Source organism: Hemiscyllium ocellatum, chromosome 5 (genome assembly GCF_020745735.1).
Source record: "Hemiscyllium ocellatum isolate sHemOce1 chromosome 5, sHemOce1.pat.X.cur, whole genome shotgun sequence".
In the NCBI taxonomy this organism is placed as follows: Eukaryota; Metazoa; Chordata; class Chondrichthyes; order Orectolobiformes; family Hemiscylliidae; genus Hemiscyllium; species Hemiscyllium ocellatum.
Window position 1 is genome coordinate 95777794 of NC_083405.1, and position 17986 is coordinate 95795779.

Here is a 17986-nt window from a genome sequence, read left to right on the forward strand (position 1 = left end):
CTTTCCCTTTTCTGGAAGGATCTGACGAAACTGCAGCCATCCTTCCTTTGAAGCATCACCAAAGCTGTCTGATGAGGAGTCCCTTCTTGGGCTCACATCAACCGAAAATTTCAGGCTGTCTGGGGCCTAGAGAAAATCAGAGTTACAGTGCAACACATTCCACTGCAAATCTCACAGATCACTTTGAATGGATTGATAAAGAGAGCATGAGTCCAACAATCACTTTACCACAAACATTACTGCAGATATGTTTCAAACTTAAAGAATAATACAATAACTGCACATCATGCTTCCAGATAGACTTTTAGCTCAAGTTATAAAACAAAACTGGCTGGAATTAGCCATGCAAGGAACATACCAGCACACTACAGTAATGTTTTTACTAAATTAATATTGCAAAGATTGTTTGGCATTGCATTCACTTGCTACAGTGTGGCGCTATATTCTGCCTACATAGACACCACTGTGATACTGAACCTTGTTTTACTTTCTGAAAGGCCTTTGTTACTGTAAACATCAGATACCAAGCGTAATCATTTACATATATACTTATAAAAGTTAATTCCAAGAAATATTCTGACCAGTAGGGATAAAAAGCTGAAAGAATAATAGAAAGTTAACAAACATTAATTTAAAAAGGTCAGCTTGCTTTAAACAAGTCTTATTTGCTTACTAATTGAATTTCAAGTGTACCGATGATCTGAATGTAGATTGAAGCTTCCCTATGTAGTTAACAAATTGGGAAGAGAGATTGAGAAGAATGACAGGTACATTATTTCACAAAAAAAGTTACAAACCTTCATCCCTTGCAGGCTCGGCATTGGCTTCATTGATTTTCTAATGAAAAAGAACATTTTTAATTAATCTAGTAAATAGCTAATTAGAAAATTAATATGCATAAAAGACAAAGCATGCAAATCAGCAACTTACAATTTTTCTTCTCTGTAGTTGTCTAATCCTTCATCATATGACTTTGATCGCTCAGTTTTTGCACAAGGCTGAGATTCAGTAGATATTCTAATGGCATCTGAAGATTATTACATTATTAATTATAAGAAGTTAGTCATGGTATGTAGTCTATTGAATGTAAACTAGAATTGTTAAGTTCAAATTTGTACTTAAGCACCTACCTTGGTCATGTGATAACTGACGACGAATAAGAGGGGATGGCTTAGTAGGACTAGCGGGTACTGTAGTTATTGCAAGTATTTCAGACATTCCGGCTGAAATTACTGCAGATGCAGGAATGTGGGTAGACTCATGATCAACACTAGGACTCGTGGGTTCATCTAGGAAGTAAATTAATGTCAATCATTAAATCCCTACTGTTAACCATAAAGAGACATATTTACCATTATTTCATATTTACCAGAAATAAAGTATTACAAAATTGATTTGTAAAGAATATACACTTGCCAACAAAAGTACTAAATGCAAAGATTTAACTTTTCTGGTTTTATTTCAACTTAAATTTTTAATCACAGAGGTCCAAAAGCCCGATTGAAGTAGAAAGTAGAATAGAGGAGCTTTTATTTGTCATTTCTACCACATACAACAATTCTACCCCCATTACCGAGGGTGCTACATGGACAGTACAAACTACACACTTGTACATGGCTTAAAGTGCAAAACATGCAAGTTACACTGTAACAGAAGAATGACGAATAATAGACATTTTTCTAGCAGCAACACTAAAGAATTTCAGATGGGAAAGAGTCCAATTATACTGTGTTAAAGAAACCTAATGGCTTGGGGGGAAAGAAACTGCTGCACAGTCTGGCTGTGAGAGACCGTATGCTCTGGTACCTCCTGCTAGATGGCAGAAGGAAGAGGAGTTTGAATGAGGGGAGTGTGGGGTATTCCACAATTCTCTTAGACATTCAGATGCAGTGTGTGATGTAAATGCCTGCAATGGATGGAAGAGAGACCCTGATGATCTTCTCAGCTGTCCTCACTATCCGTTATAGGGCCTTATAATCCAAGGCTGTACAATTCCCAAACTAGGCAGTGATGCAGCAACTCAGGGTACTCTCAACGAATCCTCTGTAGAACCTGGTGAGGCTGGGGGAGGGAGGTGAGTTTTCCTCAGCCTGCACAGAAAGTAGACACACTGCTGGGCTTTCTTGGCTATGGAGCTGGTGTTGAGGCTCCAGGTGAGATTCTGTGCCAGGTGTACACCAAGAAATTAGGTGCTCTTCACGATCTCCGCTGGGGAGCCATCGATGTCCAGCTCCATGCCCTCCTGAAGTCAACAACCATCTCTTTCGTCTTGTCCACATTCAGACAGGTTGTTGGCTCTGCACCAGTCCATTAGCCACTGCACCTCTTCTCTGTATACTGACTCATCATTCCTAGTGATGATGGAAATGGGTACTGCAGATGCTGGAGATTTGAGTCAAGATCAGAGTGGTGCTGGAAAAGCACAGTAGATCAGGCAGAATCCAGGGAGCAGGAAAATCGATGTTTCAGACAAAAGCCCTTCATTCCTGATGAAGGGCTTTTGCCCAAAACGTCGATTTTCCTGCTCCTTGGATGCTGCCTGACCTGCGGTGCTTTTCCAGCACCACTATAATCTTGACCCTGTTCCTACTGATGAGGCCCACTACAATCGTATCATCAAGTTTGCTGATGATGTGATTTGATCTGTGCATTACTGTAGTCACGTGTCAGCAGGGTGAACAGCAGTGGACTGAGTACACAGCCCTGGTGGGCTCCCCATGCTCAGTGTGATGGCATTCGAGATGTTGCTCCCGATCCAGACTGGAGTATCCCAGTCAGAAATTCCAGGATCCAGTTACAAAAGGAGGTATTTAGGCATAGCAGACGCAGCTTTCTAATTAGGTACTCAGGAATGATAGTGTTAAATGCAGAACTGAAGTTTATGAACAGTAGTCTGACGTAGGTGCCCTTCTCCCGATGGGTGAGGGCCAGATGGAGGGTGGTGGAAATGGCATCATCTGCTGAGCAGTGTGATCGATATGCGAACTTCAGGGTGTCCAGTGAGGGGATCAGTAGGGTCTTAACATGGCTCTTACAAGCCTCTCAAAGCACTTCATGATGATGGGCGTAAGTGCCACAGGGGGGATATTTGTTGAGACAGGACGCTGAAGAATTCTTCCGCACGGGGATGATGGTAGCAGCCTTGAAGCATGTTGGAGATGTTGAAGATCTAGATGCAGGTTTGCTCACTGAGCTGGAAGGTTCGTTTTCAAACATTTCGTCACCATACTGGATCACCTCATCAGTGAGCCTCTGGATGAAGCAATGGTGACATCAGCTGCTTTGTATTTACGTGTTTAGGCTTCCTTGGGTTGGTGACATAATTTCCTGTTCTTTCTTTCAGAGGTAAATGAAATCCAAGCCAATGCTTTTTTTTTAAAAAAAGATTTTTTTTTAGATTAGATTCCCTACAGCGTGGAAACAGGCCCTTCGGCCCAACAAGTCCACACCGACCCTCCGAAGAGCAACCCACCCAGACCCATTCCCCTACAATTACCCCTGACTAATGCACCTAACACGACGGACAATTTAGCATGGCCAATTCACCTAACCTGTATATCTTTGGTCTGTGGGAGGAACCCGGAGCACCGGGAGGAAACCCACACAAACAAGGGGAGAATGTCACCTGCGGGGGGAATTGAACCCGGATCCCCGGTGCTGTGAGGCAGCAGTGCTAACCACTGAGCAGCCCCACTGTTTGTTGATAAGAGTTCCAGTTGGAGTCATGCTTCTAGGATTTCTTGTGCGTGTCTGTTCATGAACGTCAACTAGCCACAAAAAGACATGACCCACTCTCACTAGTATCCTTACATATAGATGAGGAAGGGCATCACTTCGACTGGGACAACACACCCATCTTAGTACAAACCAAACAGAGAGACACACAAGAATTCCTAGAAGCATGGCATTCCAACCAGAACTCTATCAACAAACACATTGACTTAGATTCTATTTACCACCCCCTGAGAAAAAGAACAGGAAATGACATCACCAGAGGAAACTTGTCACCACAGGAAGTAATATCACCAACCCAAGGAAGCCTAAACACAAATAGAAAGTGGGCCATACTACCAGTACTTCATCCAGAGGCTACCTAGTATGGTGACAAAACGTCTGAAAACAAACCTTCCAGCTCAACGAGCAAACCTACATCCAGAGCCTCAACCTGAGCTACAAATCTCTCAAAACTAATCAGATGATGAAGCTGTCTGTGAGAATATCCACCACTACATCAAAGCGTCCTAAGCACTCTGCCAGGGTTGTTATCTGGTCCAGCAGCCTTATATGGGTTGACGCAACATAGGGGTTTTTAATCATGTCGTCCCTGGTAAGACACAGCACCTGGTCATTGGGAGGGGTTATGGATTTCTCCGCTGCCAAATTGTTTCATGCCTCAAACCATGCATAAAAGTTGTTCAACTCATCCAAGAGGGAGGCATCACTAACACAAGCACGCAATGTTGTTCTGTGGTTGGTAATGGCCTGAATATTCTTCCCCATGCTCGGCGTATCGGCGCTGTCCTGAAAGTGGCTGTGCATTCTGTATGTGTGCATGCTTTGCCTCTTTGCTGGCCTGGGTCAGGTTGGCCCTTGCTATTGTTAGGCCTGCCTTGTCATCTGTTCTCAAGGCAGGATCACGGGTCCTCAGCAGCGCACATCCACGCCTTCTGGCTGGGGCGAGAAGTGATTGTCTTGGACACAGTGATGTCGTCAATACACTTGCTAATGTAGCAAATCACCATTGCTGTGTACTCCTCTGAGTTGATGGCATCACCATTGGTTGCTGCTTTTGAACATACGTCAGTCAGTGCGCTCAAAACAGTTTTGGAGAGCAGAAATGGTCCCTGCTGGACATGTTTTCACTGTTTCACCAGTTTGACATGACTGACTAGTGGTCTGTATGCTGGGATTAGCAGAGCAGAGATATGGCCCGAGGAGCTGGGTCTCTGTCCTGTATGCATTGGGGATGTTTGTGTAATCTACCACTGAGATCTCCCGTGTTCTCCCCTCTCGTCACATGCTGGTGGAATTTAGGGAGCACAAGAATTTAGGGAGAACAATTATTTGTTCCCTTGGGCACCTGCTCCCACAGTTATTATCCAATTATTTATTTATTAACACATAACTCTTATTTATTCCCTAGTTTAGTTTGATTTCAGACATTCCTGCCAGACTGTACTAGATGTGTTCATAAACAAGGTTTAACTATTTCCCACATGCGCAAGATTTAAAAATTATCCTGACTTAAATATTACATACATTTGTCTAATTTTCCCAAACTCCTGGAGAAAAACCAGTTCTCCTCCCTCCTGAAGGTAGGGTCCCCTTCATCCTCACCTACCATCCCACCAACATCTACATCCAAAGGATCATTAGCAGCCATTTTCACTGCTGGAGAATACCACCCTATTTTCTAATTGGGAAATGTGCAACCTTCTGGACTTGATACAGAGTTTAATAATTTTGGCACCCGAGCACCTTTGCCCATCTCCTTACCCAAACCTCTACACACAGGGCAGTCATCACATGGACTGCTCCCATACACAACCCTCTAATGGTCCAAATTAGCAGCTATTTGTTCTCCCATTTATCCATTCCTTTGTGTGCCCAACTGTTTCCTATCTGGGCTCCTTCTCCAACTGCCATTTACTCCTTCCCCAATCCCTCCAAACTTTAGCATCTATATTAACTGTTTTTCAACTACAATCAGTTCCAAACAAGGGTCAATGAACCCAAAACATTAACTCTGCTTTCTCTCCATTGATGCTGCCAGACATGCTGAGGTTTCCCTGCACTTTCTGATTTTGCACCAAACTAATGGCAGACTTAGCTTATATTTCAGTGCAGAAGCTCTAGCAGCTTTTCAACTAGTATACACTGTAGTTACCAAGTTTCCTTGATCATGTTCCTCTGAAACCTTCAGTAAAACCATTAAAATGTTAATTACAGCAGTTCTACCTACTAATGAGAACAGCAACAGAAGCCATTTCTCTCAACTCATGCTAGTTTTCTGGTTACTTGCTAGTGAATGATTAAGGGCAGACACATATTTGGCCATATTAGGATTATTATGATAAATTTTATTTATGACAATTACATCACAATATTTTTCAGCTACATGAAAAAACTCATGAGCTGAATTATTTTGTCCTAGCTTGATGTCTCATGATTGTAACACAACAGGTCATATAGTAAGTTCCAATCCCTTCATTAAATGTTGCACTTGAGATTAATTTCTCATCTTTCTACATATTTCAATGATTATGGTTTTGAGTAGCTCTCTGGATCCATAGCACAACATGCACAAACTTGCAGGTAACAAGAGGTCCATACTTTATGAACATAATATTCCTGTTTTTAAATTTTAATTTAGCACTGTGTATAACAACTATGGGTTTTGGCAACTCTGGCAGGCATTATCTTTGAAATAAATTACAAATTGTTGTTGTTTCACTTCATATTCCATGCACTACAGTGCATTACATATTGAATCCCAGGAAAATATGGAGAATCAAGGTTGGAGCTTCCCACATGCTGGGGGCCACATGCAAATTTAAAATACTACACTAAATATTGTACAATAGCACAGACTCATGGAGATGTACAGCAATAGAAACAGTTCCTTTGATCCAGTTCATCCATGCCGACCAGATATCTTAAATTAAATCTAGTCTCAATTGCCAGCATTTGGCCCATATTCCTCCAAACCATTCTTATTCACATGCCCATCCAGATGCCTTTTAAATGTTGTAATTGCACCAATCTCCACCAACTTATTTGGCAACTCAATCCATACATGCACCACTCTCTGCATGAAAAGGTTGTCTTAAATCTTTCTCCTCTCCCCTTAAACTATGACCTCTAGTTTTGGAATCTCCTACCATAGGGAAAAGACCTTGGTTATTCACCTTATCCAAGCCTCTTATGATTTTATAAACCCCTATAAAAGGTCACCCCATATCTTCTGACACTCCAGGGATAACAGCCCTAGTCTTTTCAACCTCCCCTTATAGCTCAAATCCTCCAACCCTGAGAACATCCTTGTAGGTATTTTCTGAATCCTTTCAAGTTTCACAATATCTTTCCGGTAACAGGGAGAGCAGAAATGAACATAGTTTTCCAAAAATAGTCTAACCAATGACCTGGACAACCGCAACATGACCTTCTAACTCCTATACTCAATGCACTGACCAATGCAGGCAAGCGTACCAAATCCCTTCGTCACTATCCTATCTATCTACAACTCCACTTCTAATGAACTATTGTGATGATGCTGCTCCTTTAACAAAGTTATGTAGCCCTTGGTGTTTTTCAAAAGGGCTTATAAAAGACTGAAGTTCCTATTTGTCTGGGTTTGGCCATTTTGATTTTGGCTAACAGAAACAACCTAAGGCAACAATCAGGGAAAAGGGCTTTTAGGTTTTCTTTAAAAAATGCACTTGTACAATGAAAGGGGAGTGACCAGTTCTCACAGTTCAGAGATTTTTCTAGTTTGGTTTAGTTTTTAGCTGGTGGCCCCAAGAAGCTGCTGGGGGAAAAAAAAAGAGGTTCCATGTTTTAGCCAATGATCCCTGGCGGATCCTCTCTGTAATCTCCCGCTCCTGTATGAACCTGTGTTTGAATTTACCTTTTTGCTAAGGCAGTGTGTTTATGGGATGTTGCGAGAAATCAGAACAGCTCTTTGTTAAGTTGCGAGGGATATCGTGTCAGTTAGGCTTTCAAATAGTTGTTGAACTAAACTGTTTTGCTTGTTGTGGTTCTGTTCGCCGAGCTGGGCATTTGTGTTGCAGACGTTTTGTCCCCTGTCTAGGTGACATCCTCAGTGCTTGGGAGCCTCCTGTGAAGCACTTCTGTGATGTTTCCTCCAGCATTCATAGTAGTTTGTCTCTGCTGCTTCCAGTTGTCAGTTCCAGCTGTCCGCTGCAGTAGCCGGTATATTGGTCCAGGTCGATGTGCTTATTGATTGAATCTGTGGATGAGTGCCATGCCTCTCGGAATTCCCTGGCTGTTTTCGGTTTGGCTTGTCCTATAATAGTAATGTTGTCCCAGTCGAACTCATGTTGCTTGTCATCTGCATGTGTGGCTACTAAGGATAGCTGGTCGTGTCGTTTCGTGGCTAGTTGGTGTTCATGGATGCGGATTGTTAGCTGTCTTCCTGTTTGTCCTATGTAGTGTTTTGTGCAGTCCTTGCATGGGATTTTGTACACTACATTGGTTTTGCTCATGCTGGGTATTGGGTCCTTCATTCTAGTGAGTGGCTGTTGGTTTGTGTTCTGTTAGGAGTCCTAGTGGTTGCAGTAGTCTGGCTGTCAGTTCGGGAAAGCTCTTGATGTATGGTAGTGTGGCTAGTCCTTTGTGTTCCAAGGACATGCTGCAACCTGCAGGTAAGGTGAATGCTAAGTTGTTCATTGTGTTAGATGTATTAGTCTGGAGTAAATATAGGATAGGGGGAAATGGGTCTGGGTGGGTTATCTTCGGAGGGTCAGTATGGACTTGTTGGCCCAAATGGCCAGTTTCCACATTGTGGGGAATCTAATCTAAGGCCCAAAACCAAAATAAAAAGTTTATAAATCCAACACGAAGCATTTCCAGAAGCCACCTCAAGCTTCACCTGTTTTTGCCTTTCCAATGCAGCTAAAGGCAAGACCAGCAATGGTGGACCAATTAAGGTTTGCATGATAGTTAGCTTTCAGAAGACAACTACATGCATAGTTGTAAAGGAAAAAAATGGCAATGCTGTGGTGAAAGAACATAGGAATGGGACTAATTGGATAACACTTTCAAAAAGCAGACAAACGCACAATGCTTAAAAGATCACCCCCTCGGATGAGATAGTCTCTTGTGATGATTTATGACCATTTGTTGGCTGGTTTCAACTCCTTATGACCAACTTTTTTCCTACCATTCTTGTTCCTAGTCTTCATCCCAGTTTTTTACAATTTTTTCCTGCAAGTTACCAGAATTGGCTGCTAATTCCAACACAGTATCACTCCCAATTTTCTCATTCTCTGTACATCTGTTGTTGTTGTGACAGCAGGGGAGTAATGGGGAAGGAATGGTGAAAGAGTCTTACCCTTTCTATACTTCTCCCATCCTGTTCATTGTTTTCACCAATTCCCTGGACCCTGCCGAGAATAATCTGATCCAAAAGTGATCTAAACTGATGGATTTCATACAAGAAAGTAGCAAATTCTTTATAATTTCAACAAGTTTAAATTTTAAATTGGCACATTTTTCCATTTCTCCCTTTTCATCCAAACATTTCCGAATTATTTCTTTCTTAATACAATCCAACTTTAATTCACCTTCTTTGTTGCCTAGTTTTTTTCTCACATCTCACTTCCTACAAATTGACCAAACAATCTTGCACAGGAAACCAACATGTCAAATATTAGGCACATTGGTTTAAAACCAGAGATTATATGTTAGTTCATGAGAGTACATGATACATCCAGTAAGTTGCAAAATTGAGGCAAAAGCTCTTCACCCTTTAAACAATACTTGGTGTACGAGGTACTAAGTAAAACACAGATGCAAGGCACACTGGCTTGCTGGTTGGAATGGCTTGTGACATGGAAGTTAAGGAACTCTCAAAATATCACATCCCCCCCTCCAAAAAAAAATACAGTAAAAGAAATTTATTAGATTCAAAACAAAAGCAGAAATTATGACATGATATTAAGATATGGGCTTGTTCAATTCATATAAAATATATGGAACCAAAACAGTTTTCACAAGTAAAGTAAAATAATGCTGCAAATTCAAAACCAATGCATGAAACTTACCATAATTAAGAATCTGTTAATTGTCTAACATTATAAAACTGGTTTTGTAAGATCACAAAATAATTAATGACCCAAACTTAGAAAATCTGCATATCATATACAACAGTGAACTTTGCCTAGATAGCAATCAGTTTTAATTTTCATTGTGCATAGAAAAGGTATTCAAACACTGCTGAATCCCACTATCATCTGGCAAAAAAAAATCCATTCATTCACAAACATTCTTAAACTTAATAGTTAGCAACTTTGAACCAATTTGTTCAGTCAGTTTAACTATATTAGTTCTCAGTTAGGAATTATTATCCATGCTTCAAGGCCTCACCCCCTCCTTACTTCTGTAATCACCTCCAACCTTAAAACCCTCCCAGTTATTTGGACTTTTACAATATCCCCAATTTTTAAGTATTCCACCTTTGGAGATGATGTCTTCAGCTGCCAAGAAGCTAAGCTCTCAAATTTCTTCTCAAAACAGTCAGTTCTGAAGGAGGATCACTGAACTGAAACTGTTGACTCCAAGAGCAGATTAGAGGCGAGGAATCTTGTAGTTCAGAACAACAGCGTGAAATAGCACTGATTATGACAATGATGTACCAGAGAAAAAGTTGTGGGGAGGGACACAAATAGGATTGGAATACCTATCCCACAAGAGACAGACATAACTTCCACTTGCCACTTCAACACACCAACAGTTGCATCACAGGCCTGCTGCAGTGTTCTAGCAAGTCTCAGCACAAGCTCGAAGAACATCTCCTCACTAAGACCCTGCAGCTTCTTGGACTCAACACTGAGTTCAATAACTTGAGTCTGATCCCATACCTTTATGTCTTTTATCCACCCCATAAGCCAGTCCTGTCATGACACGAGTAGCTTTTTAGCACAGCCACTCATTCGCTTCTGCTCGTACACCATTTATAACATTATATGGGTTCCTTTCAATGTAGCTTACCCATTCTCTCCGAACCTTAGCTCATATTCAACTTTTCTCCTGTGCTGGCCTGCTATCTGAAATCTATTTTCTACTCCTTTCATCTTCTCCCTCCGGGTGTTTTCCATCTCCACCTATCCGCTAACCATTCCCCTTCCCCAACTCGCCATCAAAGCACAATACAGCACTGTGCAACATCTAAAATATGCAATGCACTAACTCCCCCAGTCTCCTTTGACGCACTTTTCAAATCCTCTACCACCAGAAAACGCAAGATTAACAGGCGCACATGAACACAACTGAGAGCAAGTGTGACTCCAAGCCACACACCATCCTAATTTGGGGTTTACTGTAAATCTATAAGTTAGCACAAACATCTCTCTATTCTGGACACTTTTCCTGCCTAGAAGTCACTCGAATAGAGTCAGACGCAGAGATGTACAGCATGGAAACAAACCTTTTGGTCCAATTCGTCACTGCCGAGCAGATATCATAACCTAATCTATGTAATTGCTATGATATCCCAGTCCCATGTTCCGAACATGCCAAGTTCATCTCCCTTCCCTGTTAGGCCTCTTGCATTGAAATAAATCGCTGCTTTTCTTAACTGTATTAGTCACAGATTGATCTCCTTCCTCAGTATCTCAGTGTATCCACACCCCCACCACTTACTAGTTTAAATCCTCATGAGCAGCTCTAGCAAATCTCCTACCAGTATATTAGTCCCCTTCTAATTCAGGTGAAATCCACCCTTCTTGTACAGGTCACTTCTACCCCAGGAGAGATTCCAATGGTCCAAAAATGTGAATCCTTCTACCATACACCAGCTCTTCAGCCATGCCTTCATCTGCCCTATCCTCCTATTCCTACCCTCACTACTACCAGGAGTAGCACTGGGAGTAATCCAGATATTATCACCCACGAGGGCCTCCTTTTTAAAGTCCCGCCTAACTTAATATATTCTCCCATCAGAATCTTCTCCTTCTCACTTCCTATGTTGTTCGTACCAATGACCTCCTGCCAGTCCCTCTCCCCTTTGAGAATATTCTGCACCCTCTGAGGCATCCTTGATCTTGGCACGAGGGAGGCAACACCATTCCACCTTTTCGCTGCTGGACGCAGAAATGTCTCTCTGACCAGTGAGCCCCCTAACACAATCGATCACTATGAACCCTATGTGTCCCTCATTTCATTAGAGCCAGTCTTGATACCAGAAACTTGGCTGTTTGTGCTACATTCCCCTTAAAGTCCATCACCTCTACATTTTCCAATACAGCATACTTGTTTGAAACAGGGATAGCCACAGAAGACTCCTGTACTACCTGCCTACCTCTCCTACCTTTCTTGGAGTTAACCCATCCACCTAACTGTATCTGCAGCCTTTCTCCCTTCCTATAACTGCCATCACACCCCCTAGCTCTTGAAAACTCCTCAATACCTCGAACTGTTGCTCCAACAGATCCATTCGATTTGACAGGATTTACAACAAACGACATTTATTGCAGATATAATCCTCAGTAACCCTTAAACTCTCCCAAAACGCCAACATCCGACAACAGCAGCAGATCACTCTCCTAAAGGCCATTTTACTCCTATCATTCGACAGACCCAGAAAACAGCACCATCTTATTGCTCCACAAAACATTGCTCCAGACTAACTTAATACTTATGGTTTATATTTTTAAAATTTAATCAAGAGACAGATCCCAGTAAAAACATATAATCAAGAAAGAACCCACTCTACTCACTATTGTAGATTTTACATCATGGCTATACTTAAAACTATTCACTTATCTGTTTCAGTGCTATGACCTCTCAAACAGGTCATCATCTATTTCCCCACATTTTATATTTTCCATGTCATTCTCCACAGTAAGCACTGATGCAAAATCGTCTTCAGTATCTCCCCGATTCTCCTGCGGCTCAACACACGGCCTTGCTGATCTTTGAGGGGGCCCCATTCTCTCCCTAGTTACCGTTTTGTCCTTAATGTATTTATAACATCCCCTTGGATTCTCCTTAAACCTATTTGCCAAAGCTATCTCATGTTATTTTTATGCCCTCCTGATTTCCCTCTTAAGTATACTCCTACTGCCTTTAGACTCTTAAGGATTTACTCAATCTCTACGGTCGATACTTGACATATACTTCGATCTTTTTCTTAATCAAACCCTCAATTTCTCGAGTCATCCAGCATTACCAGCCTTTACTCTCTTCATACGAGGTATATACGGTCTCTGGACTCTCGTCATCTCACTTCTGAAGGCTTCCCATTTTCCAGCTGTCCCCTGACCTGCAAACATCTGCCCCCAATCAACTTTAGAAAGTTTTAGATTAGATTACTTACAGTGTGGAAACAGGCCCTTCGGCCCAACAAGTCCACACCGACCCGCCGAAGCGCAACCCACCCATACCCCTACATTTACCCCTTACCCCTATGGGCAATTTAGAATGGCCAATTCACCTGACCCGCACATCTTTGGACTGTGGGAGGAAACCGGAGCACCCGGAGGAAACCCACGCAGACACGGGGAGAACGTGCAAACTCCACACAGTCAGTCGCCTGAGTCGGGAATTGAACCCGGGTCTCCAGGCGCTGTGAGGCAGCAGTGCTAACCACTGTGCCACCGTGCCGCCCACGAAGTTGTTGCTTAATACTGTCAATATTGGCCGTCCTCCAGTTTGGAATTTCAACTTTTAGATCTGGTCTATCCTTTACCATCACTATTTTGAAACTAATAGAATTATGGTCTCTGGTCCTAGTGCTCCCCCACTGACACTTCATCTGCCCTGCCTTATTTCCCAAGAGCACATCAAATTTTGCTCTAGATATATCTACATACTGAATTAGAAAATTTCCTTTTGCACACTTAAATTCCCTTCCATCTAAACCCTTCATACATTTAAAAAGTGAAACTCCTCTACCATTACCACCCTATCATTCTTACTGACAACTGAGATTCTTACCATCACTGAATGCTAAGGGACAGTGGTTAGACTCTCTCTTATTGGAGATGGTCATAGCTTGGCATTTGTGTGATGTAAATGTTACTTGTCAGCCCAAGCCTGGATGTTGTCCAGATCTTGTTGCATTTGAACATTGACTGCTTCTGTATTTGAGGAGCCACAAATGGTGATGAACATTGTGAACATCCCCACTTCTGACTTTATTGAGGCAAGGTCATTGAAGCAGCTAAAGATGGTTGGAGCTAGGACACTACCATGTTGAAATCCTGTAGAGACGTCCCAGAGCTAAGATGACTGACCTCCACCAACCATGGACCATCACTGAATATCTCCCACAATCAAGATTCTTGAGTTTCTGGTCAATGGTAAAACCAACCGTACTTGCCATATAAATAGCAGATCAGAACATGGAACACTATGGCAAGTAACTCACTTCCTGACTCCCCAAAGCCTGTCCATCATCAACAAGGCAGAAGTCAGGAGTGTGATGGAATAATATCCCATTTGCTTGGATGAGTGCAGCTCCAACAACACTCAAGAAGCTTGACATCACTGAGGGCAAATCAGCCTGCTTTATTGGCACTACATGACAGCATTCACTCCCTCCACCATCAATGCTCTGTAACAACGGTGTGTACTATCACGAATGACTACTTCCATTTAGTCAAACAAAGGCAGCAGATACAAAACCAAATTCCCCTCCAAGCCACTCACCATCCTGACCTGGAAATAGATAGCCTTTCCTTCACTGTTGCTGGGTCCAAAATCCTGGAATTCTCTCCTTACTGGCATTGTGGATCAAACCACAGCATGTGGACTAAAGCAGTTTAAGAAGGCAGCTCACCACCACCTTCGAGGGCAATTAGGGATGACAATAAATACTGTCATAGAGAGTTGTACAGCACAGAAAAAACAACCCTTTGGTCTAAATCATCCATGCCAACCAGATATCCTCAATTAATCAAGTCCCATTTACCAGCAAGCCAGCCATGACATCCAAGTCCCACGAGTGAACAAAATAAAATCTCTAATAGATGGAACACAAAAGGTAGGATGCTTCCACTGCTCCATGAGGGTGCTATTAGTACACATCTTTTTTTTCCTCTTCAGCAGACAAATATGGAGAAATACCAGGCATGTAGAACATTGTAGCAAATATCAGTGAAGGAGATGTTTTCTATACCATCTGTTCAAGATGAGGTCCCCAGATCTCAATACAAAGCCCAATGAGCATCACTGGCTCTGGAGCTATTCTGGGTGACCTTCGTTTCTAATTGCCCAGCGTATTTACAGGGTACTTAACGGGTAATAAATGCTGTTCAGTAGCAACATTAAAGTCCCACGAATGAATAACAAAAATGCACTGTATCTGAAAGGGGAGAAGGGAAAATAAGACTTGATTTTTCTTAAGTGAATGACAGGGTAGAATGGCGCAACTCAGGCTGCAAGAACAGGATATTTGTATTTAACACTACATCTTCCTCAGGTTTGAAATTGCTTTATTATTTACACAAATACCAGCAGCATAAGTAGCCTTACTGTTACCTTGATAGCAAATTCTGACTCTTTGTTTCTGTGATCTGGCCTGGTTCTTCCTGAAAACTGTCTGGATTCAGCTGCAGAGCAAATCAATACATTGTACTGGGCCATGCCAAAACAACATCAAAGAATGCAGCCAGTTTTTAAACTAAGAATGTTTTCAATTCAGTGTTGCATATTCCATTTGATATTTGAAAACATAGTTCTAATTTTTTACATTTTTATGTACTTTGCTCAAAGATAATTAAATTTTTACAGACAAAATAATGGAATTGTAAAGGATTAGACTATACCAAATTAAAACTAAAAATAAAAACTGCTACAGGTGCTCAATATTATAGAAAGCTTGAGGTCTACTAAGGAAAACTGTTTCCATTGATTGATAAATTGCTAAAAAGGGTTATGAAAAAAAATTCAAAAATTCAGAATTAGGATTAGAATGACTAACTGGAAGGTTAAAAGGTTTTTGCATAAAATATGACCATTATTTATGATATTGATTGCTTAAAGATACTGATATATATTTTGTACCTAGTATATAATGCTCTCTTAATGTCATGAGAGCATTGCTGGGTTGCTCATCTCTAATTGCCTTTGAAAAGTGGTAAGGACACATCTTCTTGAACCACTGCAGTGTTGCATTATGATGTGACATGATTTTGTGAAGAGGAAAACGTATTTTGATTGATTCATTGCAATCCTCTAGCAAACAGTGATGTAAAATGTGGATAAAGAAAACCTGTAGAAGTGCTGCATTTGAATTTCCGAAAGATATCTGACAAGGTGCTTTAAGATTCCTACATAAGAATCACAGCTTGTGGTGTAGAGATAACATTTTAGCATAGATAAAAAGTTAACTAACCAGAAACAGAGCAAAGAGGATAAGTTCTGAACGGTCACTGGACCCTAAACATGAACGTTGTTTTCTGCTGCTAGACCAGTGTTTCTCCAGCAAATCTGTTTTTGTTTCAGATTTCCAGTATCTGCAGTTTTTTTTCTTTAGAGTAGCAGGGAAGTCTTGCCATAGTTGTACAAGATGTTGCTGAGATGATATCTGAAGTACTGTGTACAGTTTTCAGTTACTTACATAGGAAAGGATATAACCGCATTAAAAGCAAACAGATAACGTCTACAACTGATTGCTTGAAGGGGTTGTCTAATGAGGAAAGGACATGTCCAATGAGGTTTAGAAAAATGAGAGGTGATATGATGAAGCATTAAAGGCCCTGAGGGGACTTGACAGAATGACACTAAAATACTGTTTCTTCTTACAGGAGAGACTCGAACCAAGAAGAGAATTTAAAAACAAGGCGCATCCCATTTAAGGGGAGGAAAAACAAAACTTTTCTCTCGGAAAGTCACTCGTCTGTAGAGTTCTCTTCTGCAGAGGGTAGAAGAGGCAGGGTCATTGAACATTTTAAGGTCGAGTTAGGTTGATTGCCTTGTATGTTAAGAATCTAAGGGTATGGAGTATACAGAATATAGATGACAATCAGATAACTTATCAATTTGGGTAGCAGATGCCTATTGTTTATTGCTTGCTGTCACCCTATTTTCTTGAATAGAGAATCTAGGGAGTGCATCCTCCATCTCTGCAGACACTCCCTTTAAGATCCTAGAATACAAGTAATCAATTTTAGGACACCTGTCTGCTTTTAGACCATCAGTTTTCCTCGAAAATTTTATAAAATTTTCTTTTAAGAGTTTCTCCCTCCTTCTGCCCTTTGATTTTCTCTCTCTTGGAATGCTTTCACCAAAACGATAGGTGCAAAATACTTTTCAAAAGAATTCGCCATGCCCTTGTTTCCCTCTTTTCATGCTTTAATCTCATCCTCCAACATTTAGGTACTCCTTTCCTTGTTTATATCCCTGTTATAATTATCTGTTTTTTATATCTTCTAGTAGCTCATTCATTTTAATTTCCTCCACATTTTTCTTTCAGTCATCCTTTGCTGGTTTTTAAAATTTTCCACATCTCTGGGTTAGACATTTGTGTACTTGTTAAAAAATTAATTACTGTCTTTCACTTCCTTAAAAAGTACTGCAAGCATCCATTAATAGCAAAATGGCAGTAGAAATACTTCTTTTGAGTTAATGGTTTTCTTGGACATGTTCTAATATTTAATTGCATTAAACCAGTAATGTACATTCAAAGGGTTCAAAGAATCAAAATAATTCACCAGGCACTCAATTTAAGTATGTATAACAACAATTAGCTTATGATATAAAGCTATAACAAACTAGTTTGCACTTAAATCTATGAATTGTTTTGAACCTTACCAGAAAATAAACAATTTTTGGTCACTTGTTTAAGAATAAGTCAAGTTTGATGTGATAAGACTGGAATCATGTCTCACCAACATTAAAGTTTTTTTTGGAAGTGACAAAGAAGATTGATGCCACCATGTGGGCGACAGGGTGGCTAGCACAGCTGCTTCACAGTGCCAGAGACCTGGGTTCAATTCCCGCCTCAGGCGACTGTCTGTGTGGAGTTTGCACGTTCTCCCCGTGTCTGCATGGGTTTCCTCCGGTTTCCTCCCACAGTCCAAAGATGTGCGGGTCAGGTGAATTGGCCATGCTAAATTGCCCATAGTGTTAGGTAAGGGGTAAATGTAGGGGTATGGGTGGGTTGTGCTTCGGCGGGTCGGTGTGGACTTGTTGGGCTGAAGGGCCTGTTTCCACACTGTAAGTAATCTAATCTAATTGATGAAGGCAAAGAGGTGGACATTTTCTCGGTGGACTTCAGCAAGATGTTTGACAAGGTTCTACA

At 41.2% G+C, this 17986-nt stretch overlaps 1 protein-coding gene across 1 annotated transcript in view; it reads right to left on the reverse strand.

The window, feature by feature from the left end:
* Positions 1 to 17986, reverse strand: part of LOC132815792 (rho GTPase-activating protein 21-like) — a 249534-nt gene that overhangs the window by 40335 nt on the left and 191213 nt on the right. Inside the window, exons 9-12 of the mRNA XM_060825005.1 lie at positions 1131 to 1289; positions 931 to 1027; positions 798 to 837; positions 1 to 126 (exon numbers count right to left, since the gene is read on the reverse strand). Coding sequence (XP_060680988.1) covers positions 1 to 126; positions 798 to 837; positions 931 to 1027; positions 1131 to 1289 — 422 coding nt within the window. The remainder of the gene's footprint in view (positions 127 to 797; positions 838 to 930; positions 1028 to 1130; positions 1290 to 17986) is intronic.